Genomic DNA, 18,688 nt, shown 5'->3' with positions numbered 1-18,688 from the left:
ACTGTAAATAAGAATTTGTTCTTAACTGACTTGCCTAGTTAAATAAAGGTTAAATAAAAATAAATAAATATAATAGTGGCACCTTACGGGCAGGAAATCTTTGGAAATAAAACATTTGTTTCAATGCAATTCCCCCCCTCCAACAAATCAAATATGTGTTTATTTGTTCAGATTTTTGGTCTCAGGATTGTCTTCCAAAATTCTCAAATCTGGACGATTTAAAAAATAAATAAAAAAATCCCCAAAAAGTCAGCGAGATGTGTGATATGCCCGCTCGCTGATACGTGTGTCGGTGACTCGACGGCGGCGGCATGTTTTGATAAGCCTACAATGAACCCATGTTATCCATATCTGTTCTTTAAGAGTAGGCTGCAATAGATGTAGAGTTAGACTTACTATTGGGATCATAATTGCAATGCAAATCAAAATGTGTTCATCTGTTCAGCTTTTTTGGTGTCTGGATAAATAGCGGGAATATGTTCAAAAAAAGGCGCAATGCTCTCTCTTTAAAATGCAATGTTTTGATACCATGAAGCTGTCTTATCTACATTAGAAACAGTAGGCCTATAGGCGAGGGCTGGCATCTCCAATCTGGGAAAGGGGATGTGAATTCATATTTTCGTAATGTCTCTAAAAACCTTTCCCCGACACTTGCGAAATAAGCCCATACAAAGTTTATTCCCTTTTTTTTTAAGGATTCATTTTATTAATTTAAGCTATATATGTTTGGGGAGATGAAACTAACGATCCACTTCGACATTGTATTAGTTGGGATTCAGTTCATTTGCTATTTTTTTATTATTTTTTTATTTATTTCACCTTTATTTAACCAGGTAGGCTAGTTGAGAACAAGTTGTCATTTACAACTGCGACCTGGCCAAGATAAAGCAAAGCAGTGTGACACAAACAACAACACAGAGTTACACATGGAATAAACAAACGTACAGTCAATAATACAATAGAAAAGTCTATATACAGTGTGTGCAAATTAAGTAAGATTAGGGAGGTAAGGCAATAAATAGGCCATAGTGGCAACATAACTACAATTTAGCAATTAAACTCTGGAGTGATTGATCTGCAGACGATGAATGTGCAAGTAGAGATATTGGGGTGCAAAGGAGCAAAAAATAAATAACAAAATGGGAATGAGGTAGTTGGATGGGCTATTTACAGATGGGCTATGTACAGGTACAATGATCGGTAAGCTGCTCTGACATCTGATGCTTGAAGTTAGTGAGAGAGATATAAGACTCCAGCTTCAGTGATTTTTGCAATTCGTTCCAGTCATTGGCAGCAGAAAACTGGAAGGAAATGCGGCCAAAGGAGGAGTTGGCTTTGGGTGTGACCAGTGAAGTATACCTGCTGGAGCGCATGATACGGGTGGTTGCTGCTATGTTGACCAGTGAGCTGAGATAAGGCGGGGTTTTACCTAGCAAAGACTTATAGATGACCTGGAGCCAGTGGGTTTGGCAACGAATATGAAGTGAGGGCCAGCTAACAAGAGCATACAGGTCGCAGTGGTGGGTAGTATATGGGGCATTGGTGACAAAACGGATGGCACTGTGATAGACTACATCCAGTTTGCTGAGTAGACTGTTGGAGGCTATTTTGTAAATGACATCGTGAAAGTCAAGTAGGATGGTCAGTTTTATGAGGGTATGTTTGGCAGCATGAGTAAAGGATGCTTTGTTACGAAATAGGAAGCCGATTCTAGATTTAATTTTGGATTCGAGATGCTTAATGTGAGTCTGGAAGGAGAGTTTACAGTCTAACCAGACACCTAGGTATTTGTAGTTGTCCACATATTCTAAGTCAGAACAATCCAGAGTAGTGATGCTGGACGGGCGGGCGGGTGCGGACAGCGATCGGTTGAAGAGCATGCATTTAGTTTTACTTGCATTTAAGAGCAGTTGGAGCCAAAGGAAGGAGTGTTGTACGGCATTGAAGCCTGTCTGGAGGTTAGTTAACAGTGTCTAAAGAAGGGCCAGAAGTATACAGAATGGTGTCGTCTGCGTAGAGGTGGATCAGAGAATCACCAGCAGCAAGAGCGACATCATTGATGTATACAGAGAAAAGAGTCGACCTGAGAATTGAACCCTGTAGCACCCCCATAGAGACTGCCAGAGGTCCAGACAACAGGCCCTCCGATTTGACACACTGAACTCTATCTGGGAAGTAGTTGGTGAACGAGGCGAGGCAGTCATTAGAGAAACCAAGGCTGTTGATTCTGCCGATAAGAATGCGGTGATTGACAGAGTCGAAAGCCTTGGCCAGGTCGATGAAGACGGCTGCACAGTACTGTCTTTTATCGATGGCGGTTATGATATCATTTAGGACCTTGAGCGTGGCTGAGGGGCACCCATGACCAGCTCGGAAACCAGATTGCACAGCGGAGAAGGTACGGTGGGATTCGAAATGTTCGGTGATCTGTTTATTAACTTGGCTTTCGAAGACTTTTGAAAGGCAGGGTAGGATAGATGTACGTCTGTAACAGTTTGGGTCTAGAGTGTCTCCCCCTTTGACCGTGGCAGCTTTCCAATCTTTAGGGATCTCTGACAATACGAAAGAGAGGTTGAACAAGCTAGTAATAGGGGTTGCAACAATTGCGGCGGATAATTTTAGAAAGAGAGGGTCCAGATTGTCTAGCCCAGCTGATTTATAGGGGTCCAGATTTTGTAGCTTCCAGAACATTAGCTATCTGGATTTCAGTGAAGGGGAAATGCAATGAATCGAATCATGTGAATCTAAATAATAATTTGTGAATCTTAATAATAATTTGTGAATTGCGAACTGTATTTTTGGGATAAAATATTAGATGTAGCCTTTCTTTAAGATAATTTGGAGTAAAAACGTGTTTTTTTTAGATGCAATACTTCCAGTTGATTTAGGCATCCAATATATGGGACATTGCAACTCAATAGATTCTAGTCAGCATACAAAGTAAACACTTCCAAGGTAGCTAAGATAAATATGACTGATCTGGAAAAGGTACATTTCATGAAGATGTGTGTGCTTCCTTCAGCTGAATACAAATATTTGCAGCCTGCCATTGCCACTTGATCTTTGAAATATTGAATGAGCAAATTATTTAAAAAGGCATAAAATGTATTTGTTTGAAATGTTTTACATCAAGGGTGGTCAACCATCCTCCCAGGAGAGCTAATGGGTGCAGGCATTTTTTCCAACCCAACCCATTTTTTCACCAAATTTCCATACACGTTATATTTTTCTTTTTAGGAATCCCAGTTTTCAGTGAAATATTCTTTCAAGTCAGAGAGGGCTATTGCAACATACTACATAAGATCATTTTCCAGTTAATAATCATTCGTTTTTTTGAATTTTAAACACTTTTGAAAACACTTTTGAGTTTGAAGTTGGGATTCTTTGCTCCGGACAAGGGCTTTTCCGGGCATAGAGCCGACATGGAAATGAATAATATTTAAAATCTTAAAGCAAATCTTTCCCCTTATAAAATTCCCCTAAATGTAAATGGCATGGCTTCAGTACATGCTGATGCGAGCTGATGTTAGACAGCTAAATTACCAACCTTCGCGTAAGAGGTGGAAAAATGCCTGTGTGTCAGTTTTTTTAAATGGCAAAATTTGACAACTAACTTTCGTTCGACTCTTTCGACTCCTCATAGTCTGAGAATAGATTATTTACAGTCAGTGCACAACAACAATTTATTTCAGTCTCAAACGACCAATATCAGGATATTGTACTTAGTTTCCTAAACAGAGGGACTGAGGTGTTAACCAACAAGTAGTAACGCTCTATTCTCACCCTGCCAAAGTAGCCAGTGGCCAGTTTCCTAAGGTTCTCTGTATTCAAAGAATGCTTTTACCATCCTTAGTTACAGAGATGGCTTAGAAACTTTTGAGGCGTCAGTGAATGCTAAGTGAAAGTCCTGTAGCGTATTCTAGACAGACAAAGGACTCAAAAAAAAAAAGAAAGAAAAATCAGTGAGTGGGGAACAAAATCTGAGAATGACTCTCTGATTCAAGCCACTCCAAATACAGCTAACTCTTGTTCTCATCTGTGACGCGTATTCAAGACTCCAATAAAAAGCTTTTCTTTCAGCCACTAAAGTGATGGTTAAGGTTCAGGCAATCACTCGACTGTATACTATCCAGCAACCTCCCCAAGCGTTAGGCAGGGGAATAAAACCGATTTTGATATTGTGAAAGCCGGGCTATGTTCGAGTGTAACAACAACCATCTGATTCCGCCTCTGACCCTTGTAATGGTGTAAGGGCAACTGGTGAGAGAATTGGATAGGGCGATGACATCAGAACAATTGTAGCTTTCGTATGAAAACACAATGGATAGATTTTCCTTTCTCGTCCATTCACGTCATTAAACCTTATCCGCCCCGCCTTGAAAATCCTTCAGGATTATAATATTATCGTAATATTTATGGAGCTCAGCCTTTACCCAACAGGCAAGACGACAAGGCTTGTTTACTGTCTGCATGGGAGTTCCTCCACTCCACTGTTCCAGTCTGATGGACATTAATACTGGTAGTGTTGACCAACCAATGTTGACTTGAAACAACTTTCTCCCTTTTTCTGCTGGTGATGCATACCTTTAACAAACATTGAAATGCGGCCGTCATTTCAATTGGAAAGACAAACACCTGTCAGATAGAATGATGCAGGATATCCTTTGCATATTTTGAAAATGTCTCAGTAATCTGTTATCTCTGCTGCCGCATGGCAAGCGATACCGAATATGAATATGATTGTGTATTGTTTCTTTAACCGGGGCATTACGCAGAAGGATGGCGGAAGGAATACCAAAGGTGATTGTCCCCATAGAAATATAATTTATGTTTTCCATTCTATTGTCATTCTATTTCCGTCATTGTCCTTCTCCAGTCTTCTCCAGTTTTTTTACATCAGATGGCCTTTCATACCTTTCACTATCTAAACAAGTCTGTGGAATTCTTTCACTTGACAAAATAACTACTGTAGACTGTGCTGAATGAGCCCCATGAGTCATCATACTTACAATGATTCCTTGTGTTGTGACTTATCCTTCAGTAAACGTGGTATACACACATCTCAATATTGAAGGTTAGAGCCAATGACGGACACATACTGATACTGCAAATGTATTAGTCAATACTGTAACCTAAATGCATGTCAGGCAGTACAGTTGCCAGGGTAATTTGGATTGTTATCAACTGATGCTGAATTGCCATGGTAATATGGAATTTGCATTCACATTTTTGTAATGTCAGCAAAATTGACTGTTGATAAACCGCAAATTGAACCCTGGGCCGATTGCACTAGCTATGTGAAAGTTCAAACTAAGCCTAGTTATAACTTAAGTGTGTGCTTACTAAATTTAGATGTACACTTTACTATATTCAACCAGTTTGCATTTTATTTTCCACCGATGGTTTATACAGTGTTAGCTAGCTCACTGAACTAGCTAGCTAGCTTATTAACTTTCTGGTTAACAGGGTGATTGAGATCTTCTTCTGATTATTGATTGGCTAACACAGACATAGGTTATTACTGACTTGCTGCTGTACTTCCTGTGAATCCCATTCTAGTCATTCTACTGCTATGGAACTAAAATAATTGCTAGATGTTTGTGGGCTTATGTGTGTGACTGTTTGATTCTATTTGTGTGTGTGTGTGTGTGTGTGTGTGTGTGTGTGTGTGTGTGTGTGTGTGTGTGTGTGTGTGTGTGTGTGTGTGTGTGTGTGTGTACTGTATGTGTTTACAGACACCATACAGCAGCTGCAGCTGCAGCTGGCCGAAGCAGAGAAGAGGACCAGCAGCTACATGAGGAGGTTCAATAAGATGCAGGCCGACCACCACAACCTGATAGGAGTCACTGCCGAGCTGGTGGACTCTCTGGAGGCTACAGTCAGTGGGAAAATGGTAGGGCCTAACATGTACAGTTACATTAGCCTGGTCCCAGATCTGTCGACAATGTTTACATACTGTTTTACCCACTTTATACTGTATTCTAGTCATGGCTCATCCTATATAACTACTGCTGTACACATCTTTTCTAGTCACATACTGTCCATACACACCATTTATACACTGAGTGTACAAAACATTAAGAACGCCTTCTTAATATTGAGTTGCTTAAAATTCCTTCTTTATCCTGTCTCCTCCCTTTCATCTACACTGATTGAAAGGATTTAACAAGTAACATCAATAAGGGATCATAGCTTTCACCTGGATTCACCTGGTCAGTCTATGTCATGGAAAGAGCAGGTATTCTTAATGTTTTGTATACTCAGTTTTATATATATATATATATATATATATATATATATATATATATATATATATAACGGACGCTGACATTGCTCGTTCTGATATTTCTTCATTTCTTGTTTTTTACTTTTTGGGATTATGTGTGTATTATTGTATCGCTAGATATTACTGCACTCACTGTTGGAGCTAGAAACACAAGCATTTAGCTACACCTGTGATAACATCTGAAAATCTGTGTGCGCAAAAAATCACCTTTGATTCGATTTGAACTGGGGGGGGCGAAGCCTAGTTTGTTTGCCTGTTTAGCATGACAAGGAGTTGCATGATAGCCAACAGACTGTTATCTACACTACAGATACAACAAACCCTTTGAAACAGTGAACACACACACACATAATTCCTTAGTGATTTAGACACCGAGGAACTTGAAGCTCTCGATCTGCTCCACTACAGCCCCCGTCGATGTGGATATGGGTAGACCATCCGTTTCCTGTAGTCCACGATCAGCTCCTTTGTCTTTGCTTACGTTGAGGGAGTAGTTGTTGTGCTGGCATCACACCGCCACGTCTCACTGACCTCCTCCCTAAAGGTTGTCTCATCGTCGTTAGTGATCCGGCCAACCATCGTTGTGTCATCAGCAAACTTAATGATGGTGTTGGAGTCGTGGGTGAACAGGGAGTACAGGAGGGGACTCAACACGCAACCCCTGATTGGCCCCTGTTTTGAGGGACTGGCGAAATGTCCCCACTTGTCCGAATTTTCCTTGTTTTACAATCCTTGTTGAGACCAAACAATTGATTCCCATTCAAAATTATATTTTCCATAACCCTTAACCACCAACCCTAACTCCTAAACCTAACCCTAAAATAGCCTTTTTCCTTGTGGGGACCATCAAAATGTCTCCATTTGTCTGAATTTTCCTTGTTTTGCTATCCTTGTGAGGTCTTTGTTCCCCACAAGGATAGTAAAACCAAACACACACAAACAGTATAATAGCACCATCATACATCATTTTACATTTTAGTCATTTAGCAGACGCTCTTATCCAGAGCGACTTACAATAATGAATGCATACATTTAATTTCATGCATTTTTTCTTTTGTACTGGCCCCCATGGGAATCGAACCCACAACCCTGGCGTTGCACACACCATGCTCTACCAACTGAGCCACGTGATGACTGATGTATGCTACATTCACAACATACTTCCTTTCCTCCCTCCTCCCCACACACTCCTCTCAGAGCTCAGTTGGGATGTTCTGATGCTGTTGTGTTTTGCAGATCTCCCCGGAATACCTCCAGAGTGTGTGCGTGCGTCTCTTCAGTAGCCAGTTGAGGCAGAGTGCGGCGCAGAGCATCGACTTCACCAGGCCTGGCACTGTGAGTGACAACACACACCACCCTTCACTGATGAGGAAACACTCAATTTCCCATGAGCACTGTAGAGCGCTCATTTTAGTAGAAGAAGAAACAATTATGGGAAAGGTAGTGTACTTTCTACGGTATAGCCTCTCCACTTTCTCCTGAGTGAATGACTCTCCAATGCATTTCTCTACACCCGCAATAACATCTGCTAAACACGTGTATGTGACCAACAAAATTAGATTCTTTTTTTTTTTTTACATGTGACATAGCATTATGTAGCAATACATTATATTTCTTTAGCCTCACGTTGGTAGGACTAAAGGTTAACCAAGTAGGAAAGTTAGAACCCAATTATATAATACTGTATTTCCAGTGCATTAACTTGACTTTGTTTGTTACATTTTCATAACAACTCTAAGCTGTCCAGTTTGCTGTTAATACAGCGGCACTCCTCAGTCTGAGACTTATTCCAAGTTTCTCAAGGACGTCACCCCCAAACAGAACACACACAGGCACACCCCACAGCTTGAGTCTAAAATCTGAGCGAGATGGTAACATCCTTTACACGATATACTATAACTTTACGTAGCGTGCTGTACTGATGCAGAAGGTTGCCACGATATACTATAACTTTACGTAGCGTGCTGTACTGATGCAGAAGGTTGCCACGATATACTATAACTTTACGTAGCGTGCTGTACTGATGCAGAAGGTTGCCACGATATACTATAACTTTACGTAGTGTGCTGTACTGATGCAGAAGGTTGATACGAAAGTGCCTTGTCGTTGAGAGGTTTTAACAGAATGACTCATTCCGTTGACTCAACCCCAAAAGGTACTGTACCCACTGCAGCCAAAGGCTCTGTCACTCCACTTGTCAACGTAGGGTCTGCGTGGTAGTGTACTGTATGTATCTGCACGACATACACAGGGTACATCACATGTGTATGTGTTCCTCTAAGGTCCACTAGACTATTGTTGTGTTTCTGGAAAAAAAAACAGTTTGTCCTATGTTTGAAGGTCTGGCTGATGTGCTCTGATGATACCCTCTATTCTCATATCATTGAAATGGACTTATACAGTACATCAAAACCAATAGATCCGTTTCCTCACATTCAATGTTGTCCTGACCACATCCCAGATGTGCTTCTTCATTTTGGTTTGAACTGGCCTAGTGTATCTGTTAGCTTGTGTGTTTATGACTTCTTCAATTCAACTGCTTCTTTTTTTTATGTGTGTGTGTGTGTGTGTATGTTTCTGTGTGATTGTCTGTCCACGAAGGGATATTACTCTATGAGTCCTTATGATGACGGATATGTAAGTTTTACTGAAGTTTTCATCCATTTTGTTCTGTCGTCCCCCTCCCGTTCTCCCGTCTTGCTCGCGCCTTGCCTTGTCGGTCTATCCCTCCACCTCTCCACCTCTCCTCCTCTCCCCTATACCTTTACATGGCTCCTTGTATTGACCCCATACTCCAGTGTTTTCTCTACTTCTCATTAGATTCGTTTAATGGGATGTTTGTCCTTGTTTCGCGTAAGAATGGTTCCCTTTTGTCTGGCGAGGATGCAGCTTGTTTGGTGAAATCCCTCAGGGGGCATAGCCAGCGACTTCAATAAGCATCCACTTGTCCCCCGTCCATAGATTGCCATCATCTCTCTCTGTTGGCTATACCATTAGGAAGGTAAAAGGCCACTTGTACGTATGACAACATCGATCTCAGCCCTCTCTGTTTCTTTTTATACAAGTCCCAACCAATGTTCCCTCTAATTTCTTTCGGCACTGAGCAAATTTCAGGTCTGCCGCAAATTCCAGTGCGTGTTTACTGTGAACACTGAGGCTGTACCCACTGAATGTTGTTGTGTTATTTGATGCAAGAAACCACTTTACAAAATAAAATCCATTATTATTCCCATACTGTTATTACAGAGAAAGGCACATTATGCTACCCTCTGCCTATTGGCTACTTAGTTTATTCAAGCCTGTTTCAAAATACAATACTGCCCCTTTAAGACAAAAAAACTATTATTTACCTGACTCGCTTTTCAAAGATGTCTAGAAATGTACACGTTTTGTGCCCTTGTAGGAAGCAGTCACTCCCCTATTGCTGACTACAAATGATCTATAACTGGGCTAATAACTGACTAACTAGCAAAGGACATTAACAAAATGTGCACACGTGGATACATGCAGCTCTCGCTTTGATCTCAAAACAAACGCATCTACTCACAACCACTCATGCTGTAAACACAGTCCAGTTCAAAGTGAATGGTACAGATCCATATATGGCAATGGTCTATTTGCATATAGGCCTACTGCAGCTCTGATTGGTTACGCCACACCGGTCTGTATAGAGTACGGGATGAGCCGTGCGTGTCAATGCCGTAGAATCCTACTCTGAAACGTTCTAACCTTCTACAAAATCTCTTGCATAGTTAGTTTTGTCTTGGTATGTTGCATTGAAAGTGGCTAATATTGTATTGGTTCGATCACAGTTGCCACAGTAAAGGTAAACGTTGATAGTGTTAACTAACGGGGAAAACTCCAGAAAGTTGAGTGAAGTTTCATTTCGTGCTTCTCTCCATGGGTTGATATTTCTACTGCGCGCAGCTTAGAGGGAACATTGGTCCCAACTGACCGATGAGAATTAAAGAAGAATGATGATACCAGCGTACTTCTTATTTTAAGCACTTTTCCCATGCCAGAGTGCAAAACAAGATAGGGGAAAGTAGCTGAAAAACGTCTAAACTATTTTAAAAAGAAAAGGGAAAAAAAATAAAAAATTAGAATTGCATAATAGCCTACAACCAGATCTTACGTTTTTTAAGCTGTTGTTGATTTCCAGTTAGGGTCAACCTCTTCCACAGCCACACAGAGAATTACTTTGTTCTCCATTGGAATACAACACCATAATTGCAGTATAATTATCGTAGTCTTCTCCCATTTATTATAGATGGTTCTCAAAGATTTCATTGTGTCTACCTGCCTATGGGGAGAAACCAAAACTCAGACAATCCACCCAAATACCTGAATTATATTAGGATACAAATATTAAACCTACTTATCAAATAATAAGTGCAACAATGGCCTATTATGGGTCTTCCCCATTAGGCATAACAAAGAGATACGACGTTAAAGATGATAAATTGACTGTTTCTGCAATCTCAGTGTGGGAATTTAATTCCACTGTCTGCAATATTATTTTACATATACCATTAAAAGTGTTTTTTATTTTTTCATGCTAAAAACAATAACTTTTTGTCAGTCAATGACGTTTATTTTATAGACTGTACGAGGCCAAAAAAAACTCAATTTTCAAGACGAAAATTGATAGTCTTCTTGCCTTTTTGAAAATACTCCTTTCCCATTCTAGCTAACCATATTGCATGTTCTGGCTTAAAGTCCCTGTCGTCCATTTCAGTTCGGTTTGGGGCAATTAAACTAACAGAGGCGAATTCATGGGAAAGGCTAATCTCCTTAACATTCCTATATCTCAATGTCCTCTCTGGTGGAAGTTGCTGCAGGAGACTGGTCTCAGTAAATCCTCTGTCAAATGTCACAGGCTGAACATGACATGAACACCTGCCACCCCTTCATGCTTTATGGGAACAGACATTTTTAGAAAGTAGGATCCAAGACAAGTCTTTCTCCCAATCACGTTCTAGCTACACCAACGCCAGAAATGATATGGATCACCTCACTGACCTTTTCCTCAAGCTAATCATCCAGTTTTGAGGTTGGATTTCAGTTGGAAACACGCTAATTACTACTTTGAAACCTCAGCTGAAGCCTTAGTTTGTAGGTTTGTTCCGTCCACAGCTCTCTTACAATACCAGGCCTATAGGACAGGTGCAGCAATTCCTGAAACACGAAAGGAATTGGTTCCTGCTCACTAACACCTCGCCCCTTTGTGTTCCTCCTTGCTCATTGGATTGGGCAGTGTCCCTGTCACTCATTGCATGGGCACTGTTGCCATAGGTTACGCCCAGGGATTGTGCATGTGACCAAACCATAACCTGCACGCATGAACCCCTGCCCGTCCGTTAGCACATTTAGTTAACCTAACTTAACCACCGTTGATTTAGGGTGACGGGGGAAACTTGGGTAAGTATGAGACAGCTGAGCAAGAACATACCTCTTCTGCTGGATACGAACAACCCGAATGTTTTGGCATCTTTTCTATGTCAAAAGATGATCGATTAAAAACACAAAAAGTGACTCTAAATATGTCAGTAATCTCAGTGTGTGTGGTCACTGGGATGGTGTTGTGGTTGAAATTTAAAATACTACAATTTGCTCTAATACTACAATTTGTCTTTCTCTCTCCCAGGCTTCCTCGTTGCTACGAGCGTCTATTGCACCTCAGTAAGTCCCCTCATTGAGTTGTTCTGTGGAACCTGCTGGGAAAATGGCATATTGAAAAAAGCACTTAATAAATGTTAAAAATGGCACACAGTGTGCAGGAGTCCCATTACATTACCTTAGATTACATTGCATTACGTTAGATTACATTGCATTACCTTAGATTACATTACCTTAGAATACATTGGGGCGACAGGTAGCCTAGTGGTTAGAGCGTTGGACTAGTAACCGGAAGGTTGCAAGATCGAATCCCCGAGCTGACAAGGTAAAAAGTTGTTCTGCCCCTAAACAAGGCAGTTAACCCACTGTTCCTAGACCGTCATTGAAAATAAGAATTTGTTCTTAACTGACTTGCCTCGTTAAATAAAGGTAAACAAAAAAACAAAAAACATTACCTTAGATTACATGACATTACCTTAGGTTACATTACCTCAGATTACATTGCATTACCTTAGATATACTTCTTAGTTTAATATGGGCTCATTGGTAAATTTAATTCCATAAGACATGAACTAATTTACCATCACAGTGAACTGTCCTTAGTTTATTATGACCTGAGATTTACCATCACAGTGAACTGTCCTTAGTTTATTATGACCTGAGATTTACCATCACAGTGAACTGTCCTTATGTTATTATGACCTGAGATTTACCATCACAGTGAACTGTCCTTAGGTTATTATGACCTGAGATTTACCATCACAGTGAACTGTCCTTATGTTATTATGTTTTGAGATTTACCATCACATTGAACTGGCAGGTCCTACAGGCCCTAGATTTGTCTCACCTGGACTACTGTGGACTAGGTTCCACAAGGAGGGGCTAAGGAAAATTACTATTGTTCCTGAACAGGGCAACACGGCTGGCCCTTAGATGTACACGGAGAGCTACACGGATGTACACGGAGAGCTAACATTAATAATATGCATGTCAATCTCTCCTGGCTCAAAGTGGAGGAGAGATTGACTTCATCACTACTTGTCTTTGTGAGAGGTATTGACATGTTGAATGCACCGAGGTGTCTGTTTTAAACTACTAGCACACAACTCAGACACCCATGCATACCCCATAAGATATGCCACCAGAGGTCTCTTCACAGTCCCCAAGTCCAGAACAGACTATGGGAGGCACACATTACTACATAGGGACATGACTACATGGAACTCTATTCCACTTCAAGTAACTGATGCAAGAAGGTGAATCAGATTTAAAAACAGATAAAAAAATACACCTTATGGAACAGTGGGGACTTTAAAGAGACACACAGGCACAGACACACGCGTACACACACGATAACATACTGTATACACTGTACACACATGGATTTTGTGTTGTAGATACACTATATATACAAAAGTATGTGGACACCCCTTCGAATTAGTGGATTTGGGCTATTTCAGCCACACCTGTTGCTGACAGGTGTATAAAATTGAGCACACCGCCATGCAATCTCCATAGGGAAAAAAACATTGGCAGTAGAATGGCCTTATTGAAGAGCTCAATGATTTTCAACGTGGCAACGTCATAGGATGACATCTTTCCAACAAAGACATGACATTTTTCCCTACTAGAGCTGCCCCGGTCAACTGTAAGCGCTGCTATTGTGAAGTGGAAACGTCTTGGAGCAACAACGACTCAGCCGCGAAGTGGTAGGCCAAACTGGCTCACAGAACGGACCGCCAAGTGCTGAAGCAGGTAAAAAGTGTCTGTCCTCGGTTGCAACACTCACTACCGAATTCCAAACTGCCTCTGGAAGCAACAATCGCGAGCTTCATGAAATAGGTTTCCATGGCCAAACAGCCGCACACAAGCTTAAGATCACCATGCGCAATGCCAAGTGTAGTATAGTAGTATAAAGCTCGCCGTCATTGGACTAAAGAACAGTGGAAATTAGTTCTCTGGAGTGATGAATGACGCTTCACCATCTTGCAGTCCGACAGACAAATCTGGGTTTGGTGAATGTGAGGAGAACGCTACCTGCCTGAATAAATAGTGACAACTGTAAAGTTTGGTGGAGGAGGAATAATGGTCTGGGCCTGTTTTTCATGGCCCCTTTGTTCCAGTGAAGGGAAATCTTAACTCTACAGCATACAATGACATTCTAGATTATTCTGTGCTTCCAATTAGTTTGGGAAGGCCCTTTCCTGTTTCAGCATGACAATGCCCCCATGCACAAATCAAGGGTCACACAGAAATGGTTTGTTGAGATCGGTGTGGAAGAACTTGCCTGGCCTGCGCAATGCCCGGACCTCAACCCCATCGAACACCTTTCTGATGAATTGGAACACAGACTGCGAGCCAGGCCTAATCGTCCAACATCAGTGTCCGACCTCACTAATTCTCTTGTGGCTGAATGGAAGCAAGTCCCCACAGCAATGTTCCAACATCTAGTGGAAAGCCTTCCCAGAAGAGTGGAGGCTGCTGTAGCAGCAAAGTGGGGACCAACTCCATATTAATGCCCATGATTTTGCAATGAGATGTTTGACAAGCAGGTGTCCACATACTTTTGGTCATGTAATGTATATGGTAGTAGAGTGCCTGAGGGCACATACTTAATGTGTTGTGAATTATATTGGGTAATGTAATGCAATGTTTTTAATTGTATACAACTGCCTTAATGTTGCTTAACACCAGGATGAATAGCTGCTGCCTTGGCAGGAGCTAATGGAGATCCATAATAAACCCCAGGAAGAGTAGCTGCTGCCTTGGCAGGAGCTAATGGGGATCCATTATAAACCCCAGGAAGAGTAGCTGCTGCCTTGGCAGGAGCTAATGGAGATCCAAAATAAAACCCAGGAAGAATAGCTGCTGACTTGACAGGAACTAATGGGGATCCATAATAAACCCCAGTAAGAGTAGCTGCTGCCTTGGCAGGAGCTAATGGAGATCCAAAATAAAACCCAGGAAGAATAGCTGCTGACTTGACAGGAACTAATGGGGATCCATAATAAACCCCAGTAAGAGTAGCTGCTGCCGTGGCAGGAACTAATGGGGATCCATAATAAACCCCAGGTAGAGTAGCTGCTGCCTTGGCAGGAACTAATGGGGATCCATAATAAACCCCAGGTAGAGTAGCTGCTGCCTTGGCAGGAACTATTGGGGATCCATAATAAACCCCAGGAAGAGTAGCTGCTGCCTTGGCAGTAACTAATGGGGATCCATAATAAACCCCAGGAAGAGTAGCTGCTGCCTTGGCAGGAACTAATGGGGATCCATAATAAATACACACTAGAGCAGATAGTTTGTGAAAAACACCCACCATCTCCTCTATACAGGAGGCCTAAGGAGGTGCCACTGCTGCCCTCTCTGGACTATGACAAGCTGAAGAGAGACTTGCTGGGGGGATCAGACAGACTCAAGGCCCTGCTGCTCCAGGCCCTGTGCTGGGTCAGTCAGACAGCCTGGACATGGCTAGGCATACTGCTACTGCTCTGTCTCTATCTGTCTCTATGTGTCTCTGTCTCTGTGTCTCTGTGTATATGTGTCTCTGTCTCTATGTGTCTCTGTGTCTCTGTCTCTATGTGTCTCTGTCTCTATGTGTATGTGCTATGTATATGTGTCTCTGTCTCTATATATATATGTGTGTGTCTCTGTCTCTGTGTCTCTGTCTCTATGTATATGTGTCTCTGTCTCAGTCTCTATGTATATCTGTCTCTGTGTCTTTCTTTCTCTCTGTGTCTCTTTCTCTCTCTGTGCCTGTCCGTCTCTGTGCCTCAATGTCTCTCTGTCTCTGTGCTTGTCTGTCTGCCTGTCTGCTGGTCTGTCTGCCGGTCTGTTTGCCTACCTGCCTGTCTGTCTGTCTGTCAGTTTGCCGGTCTGTCTGCCTGTCTGTGTCATCACCTTGTGTGTTCTCCTATCCCCAGAGACTGACCCGTTCTCTCCAAGGTGAGCAGCGGGACACGGTACTGCAGGCCTACATTAGCAACCACCTCCTGGATCACCACAGCACCAGACAGGTGGGTTAACATTAGAAGCCTTCTCCCTAAGTTTGTTTTATTCACTGCTTTAGCACACTCCGCCAGCCCGGATGTCCTAGCTGTGTCTGAATCCAGGCTTAGGAAGGCCACCAAAAATCCTGAAATGTCCATACCTAACTATAACATTTTCCAACAAGATAGAACTGCCAAAGGGGGCGGAGTTAGCCTGCAGAGTTCTGTCATACTATCCAGGTCTGTGCCCAAACAATTCGAGCTTCTACTTTTAAAAATCCACCTTTCCAGAAACAAGTCTCTCACTGTTGCCGCTTGTTATAGACCCCCTTCAGCCCCCAGCTCTGCCCTGGACACCATATGTGAATTGATCCCCCCCCCATCTATCGTCAGAGTTCGTACTGTTAGGTGACCTAAACTGGGACATGCTTAACATCCCGGCCGTTCTACAATCTAAGCTAGATGCCCTCAATCTCACACAAATCATCAAGGAACCTACCAGGTACAACCCTAAATCCGTAACCATGGGCACCCTCTTAGATATCATCCTAACCAACCTGCCCTCTAAATACACCTCTGCTGTCTTCAACCAGGATCTCAGCGATCATTGCCTGCGTGCGTACTGGGTCCATGATCAAACGACCACCCCTCATCACTGTCAAACGCTCCCTAAAACACTTCAGCGAGCAGGCCTGTCTAATCGACCTGGCCCGGGTATCCTGGAAGGATATTGACCTCATCCCGTCAGTAGAGGATGCCTGGTTACTCTTCAAAGTGCTTTCCTCCCCATTCAAAAAATGTAGAACTAAGAACAGATATAGCCCTTGGTTCACCCCAGACTTGACTGCCCTTGACCAGCACAAAAACATCCTGTGGCGTTCTGCATTAGCATCGAATAGCCCCCGCGATATGCAACTTTTCAGGGAAGTTAGGAACCAATATACTCAGTTAGGAAAGCTAAGGCTAGCTTTTTCAAACAGAAATTTGCTTCCTGTAGCACTAATTCCAAAAAGTTTTGGGACACTGTAAAGTCCATGGAGAATAAGAGCACCACCTCTGAGCTGCCCACTGCACTGAGGATAGGAAACACTGTCACCACCGATAAATCTACGATATTCGATAATTTAAATAAGCATTTTTCCACGGCTGTCCATGCTTTCCACCTGGCTTCCCCTACCCCAACATCTCAGCACCCCCCACAGCAACTTGCCCAACCCCCCCCCCCACTTCTCCTTCACCCAAATCCAGACAGCTAATGTTCTGGATCCCTACAGCCTGGCTAGACAATCTGGACCCTCTCTTTCTAAAATTATCCGCCGAAATTGTTGCAACCCCTATTACTAGCCTGTTCAACCTCTCTTTCGTATCGTCTGAGATCCCCAAAGATTTGAAAGCTGCCGCGGTCATCCCCTTCTTCAAAGGGGGAGACATTATACACCCAAACTGTTACAGACCTATATCTATCCTACCCTGCCTTTCTAAAATCTTCAAAAGCCAAGTTAATAAACAGATCACCAACCATTTCGAATCCCACCGTACCTTCTCCGCTGTGCAATCTGGTTTCCGAGCTGGTCATGGGTGCCCCTCAGCCACGCTCAAGGTCCTAAAACGATATGATAACCGCCATCGGTTAAAGACAGTACTGTGCAGCCGTCTTCATCGACCTGGACAAGGCTTTCGACCTTGTCAATCACCGCAATCTTATCGGCACACTCAATAGCCTTGGTTTCTCAAATGACTGTCTCACCTGGTTCACCAACTACTTCTCAGATAGAGTTCAGTGTGTCAAATTGGAGGGCCTGTTGTCCGGACCTCTGGCAGTCTCTATGTGGGTGACACAGGGTTCAATTCTCAGGCCAATACTTTACTCTGTATATATCAATGATGTCGCTCTTGCTGCTGGTGATTCTCTGATCCACCTCTATGCAGACGACACCATTCTGTATACATCTGGCCCTTCTTTGGACACTGTGCTAACAAACCTCCAAACGAGCTTCAACGCCATACAACACTCCTTCCGTGGCCTCCAACTGCTTTGAAATGCTAGTAAAACTAAGCACATGCTCTTCAACCGATTGCTGCCTGCACCTGCCCGCCCGACTAGCATCACTGCTCTGGACGGTTCTGACCTAGAATATGTGGACAACTACAAATACCTAGGTGTCTGATTAGACTGTAAACTCTCCTTCCAGACTCACATTAAGCATCTCCAATCCAAAATTAAATCTAGAATCGGCTTCCTATTTCGAAACAAAGCCTCCTTCACTCATGCCGCCAAACATACCCTCGTAAAACTGACTATCCTACCGATCCTTGACTTCGTCGATGTCATTTACAAAATAGCCTCCAACACTCTACTCAGCAAACTGGATGTAGTCTATCACAGTGCCATCCATTTTATCACCAAAGCCCCATATACTACCCACCGCTGCGACCTGTATCCTCTCGTTGGTTGGCCCTCGCTTCATATTTGTTGCCAAACCCACTGGCTCCAGGTCATCTATAAGTCTTTGCTAGGTAAAGCCCCGCCTTATCTCAGCTCACTGGTCACCATAGCAACACCCACCCGTAGCACACGCTCCAGCAGGTATATTGCACTGGTCAACCCCAAAGCCAACACTTACTTTGGCTGCCTTTCTTTCCAGTTCTCTGCTGCCAATGACTGGAACGAATTGCAAAAATCACTGAAGCATTAGTTTTATATCTCCCCCTCTAATTTTAAGCATCAGCTGTCAGAGCACCTTACCGATCACTGTACCTGTACACTGCCAATCTGCAAATGGCACACCCGACT

The 18,688-nt window shown here is 42.6% G+C and overlaps 1 protein-coding gene across 6 annotated transcripts in view; it reads left to right on the top strand.

Moving 5' to 3' along the window:
* armc9 (armadillo repeat containing 9) overlaps nt 1-18,688 on the top strand; it is a 97,140-nt gene that overhangs the window by 9,002 nt on the left and 69,450 nt on the right. For 5 of the 6 annotated variants that reach the window (XR_006759786.1, XR_006759787.1, XM_014149853.1 and 2 more), the window contains exons 7-13: nt 4,776-4,800; nt 5,736-5,893; nt 7,523-7,621; nt 8,888-8,923; nt 11,934-11,968; nt 15,241-15,352; nt 15,829-15,921. Coding sequence is in view for 4 of the 6 variants with exons in the window: in XM_014149853.1 (XP_014005328.1) it covers nt 4,776-4,800; nt 5,736-5,893; nt 7,523-7,621; nt 8,888-8,923; nt 11,934-11,968; nt 15,241-15,352; nt 15,829-15,921 (558 nt within the window). In the remaining 2 variants the exon portion in view is untranslated. The remainder of the gene's footprint in view (nt 1-4,775; nt 4,801-5,735; nt 5,894-7,522; nt 7,622-8,887; nt 8,924-11,933; nt 11,969-15,240; nt 15,353-15,828; nt 15,922-18,688) is intronic. The other variant, XM_014149854.1, reaches the window with a different exon arrangement.

The sequence above is a fragment of the Salmo salar genome, chromosome ssa16 (assembly GCF_905237065.1).
Source record: "Salmo salar chromosome ssa16, Ssal_v3.1, whole genome shotgun sequence".
NCBI classification, from domain to species: domain Eukaryota; kingdom Metazoa; phylum Chordata; class Actinopteri; order Salmoniformes; family Salmonidae; genus Salmo; species Salmo salar.
This window is presented reverse-complemented; position numbering and strand designations above follow the sequence as displayed.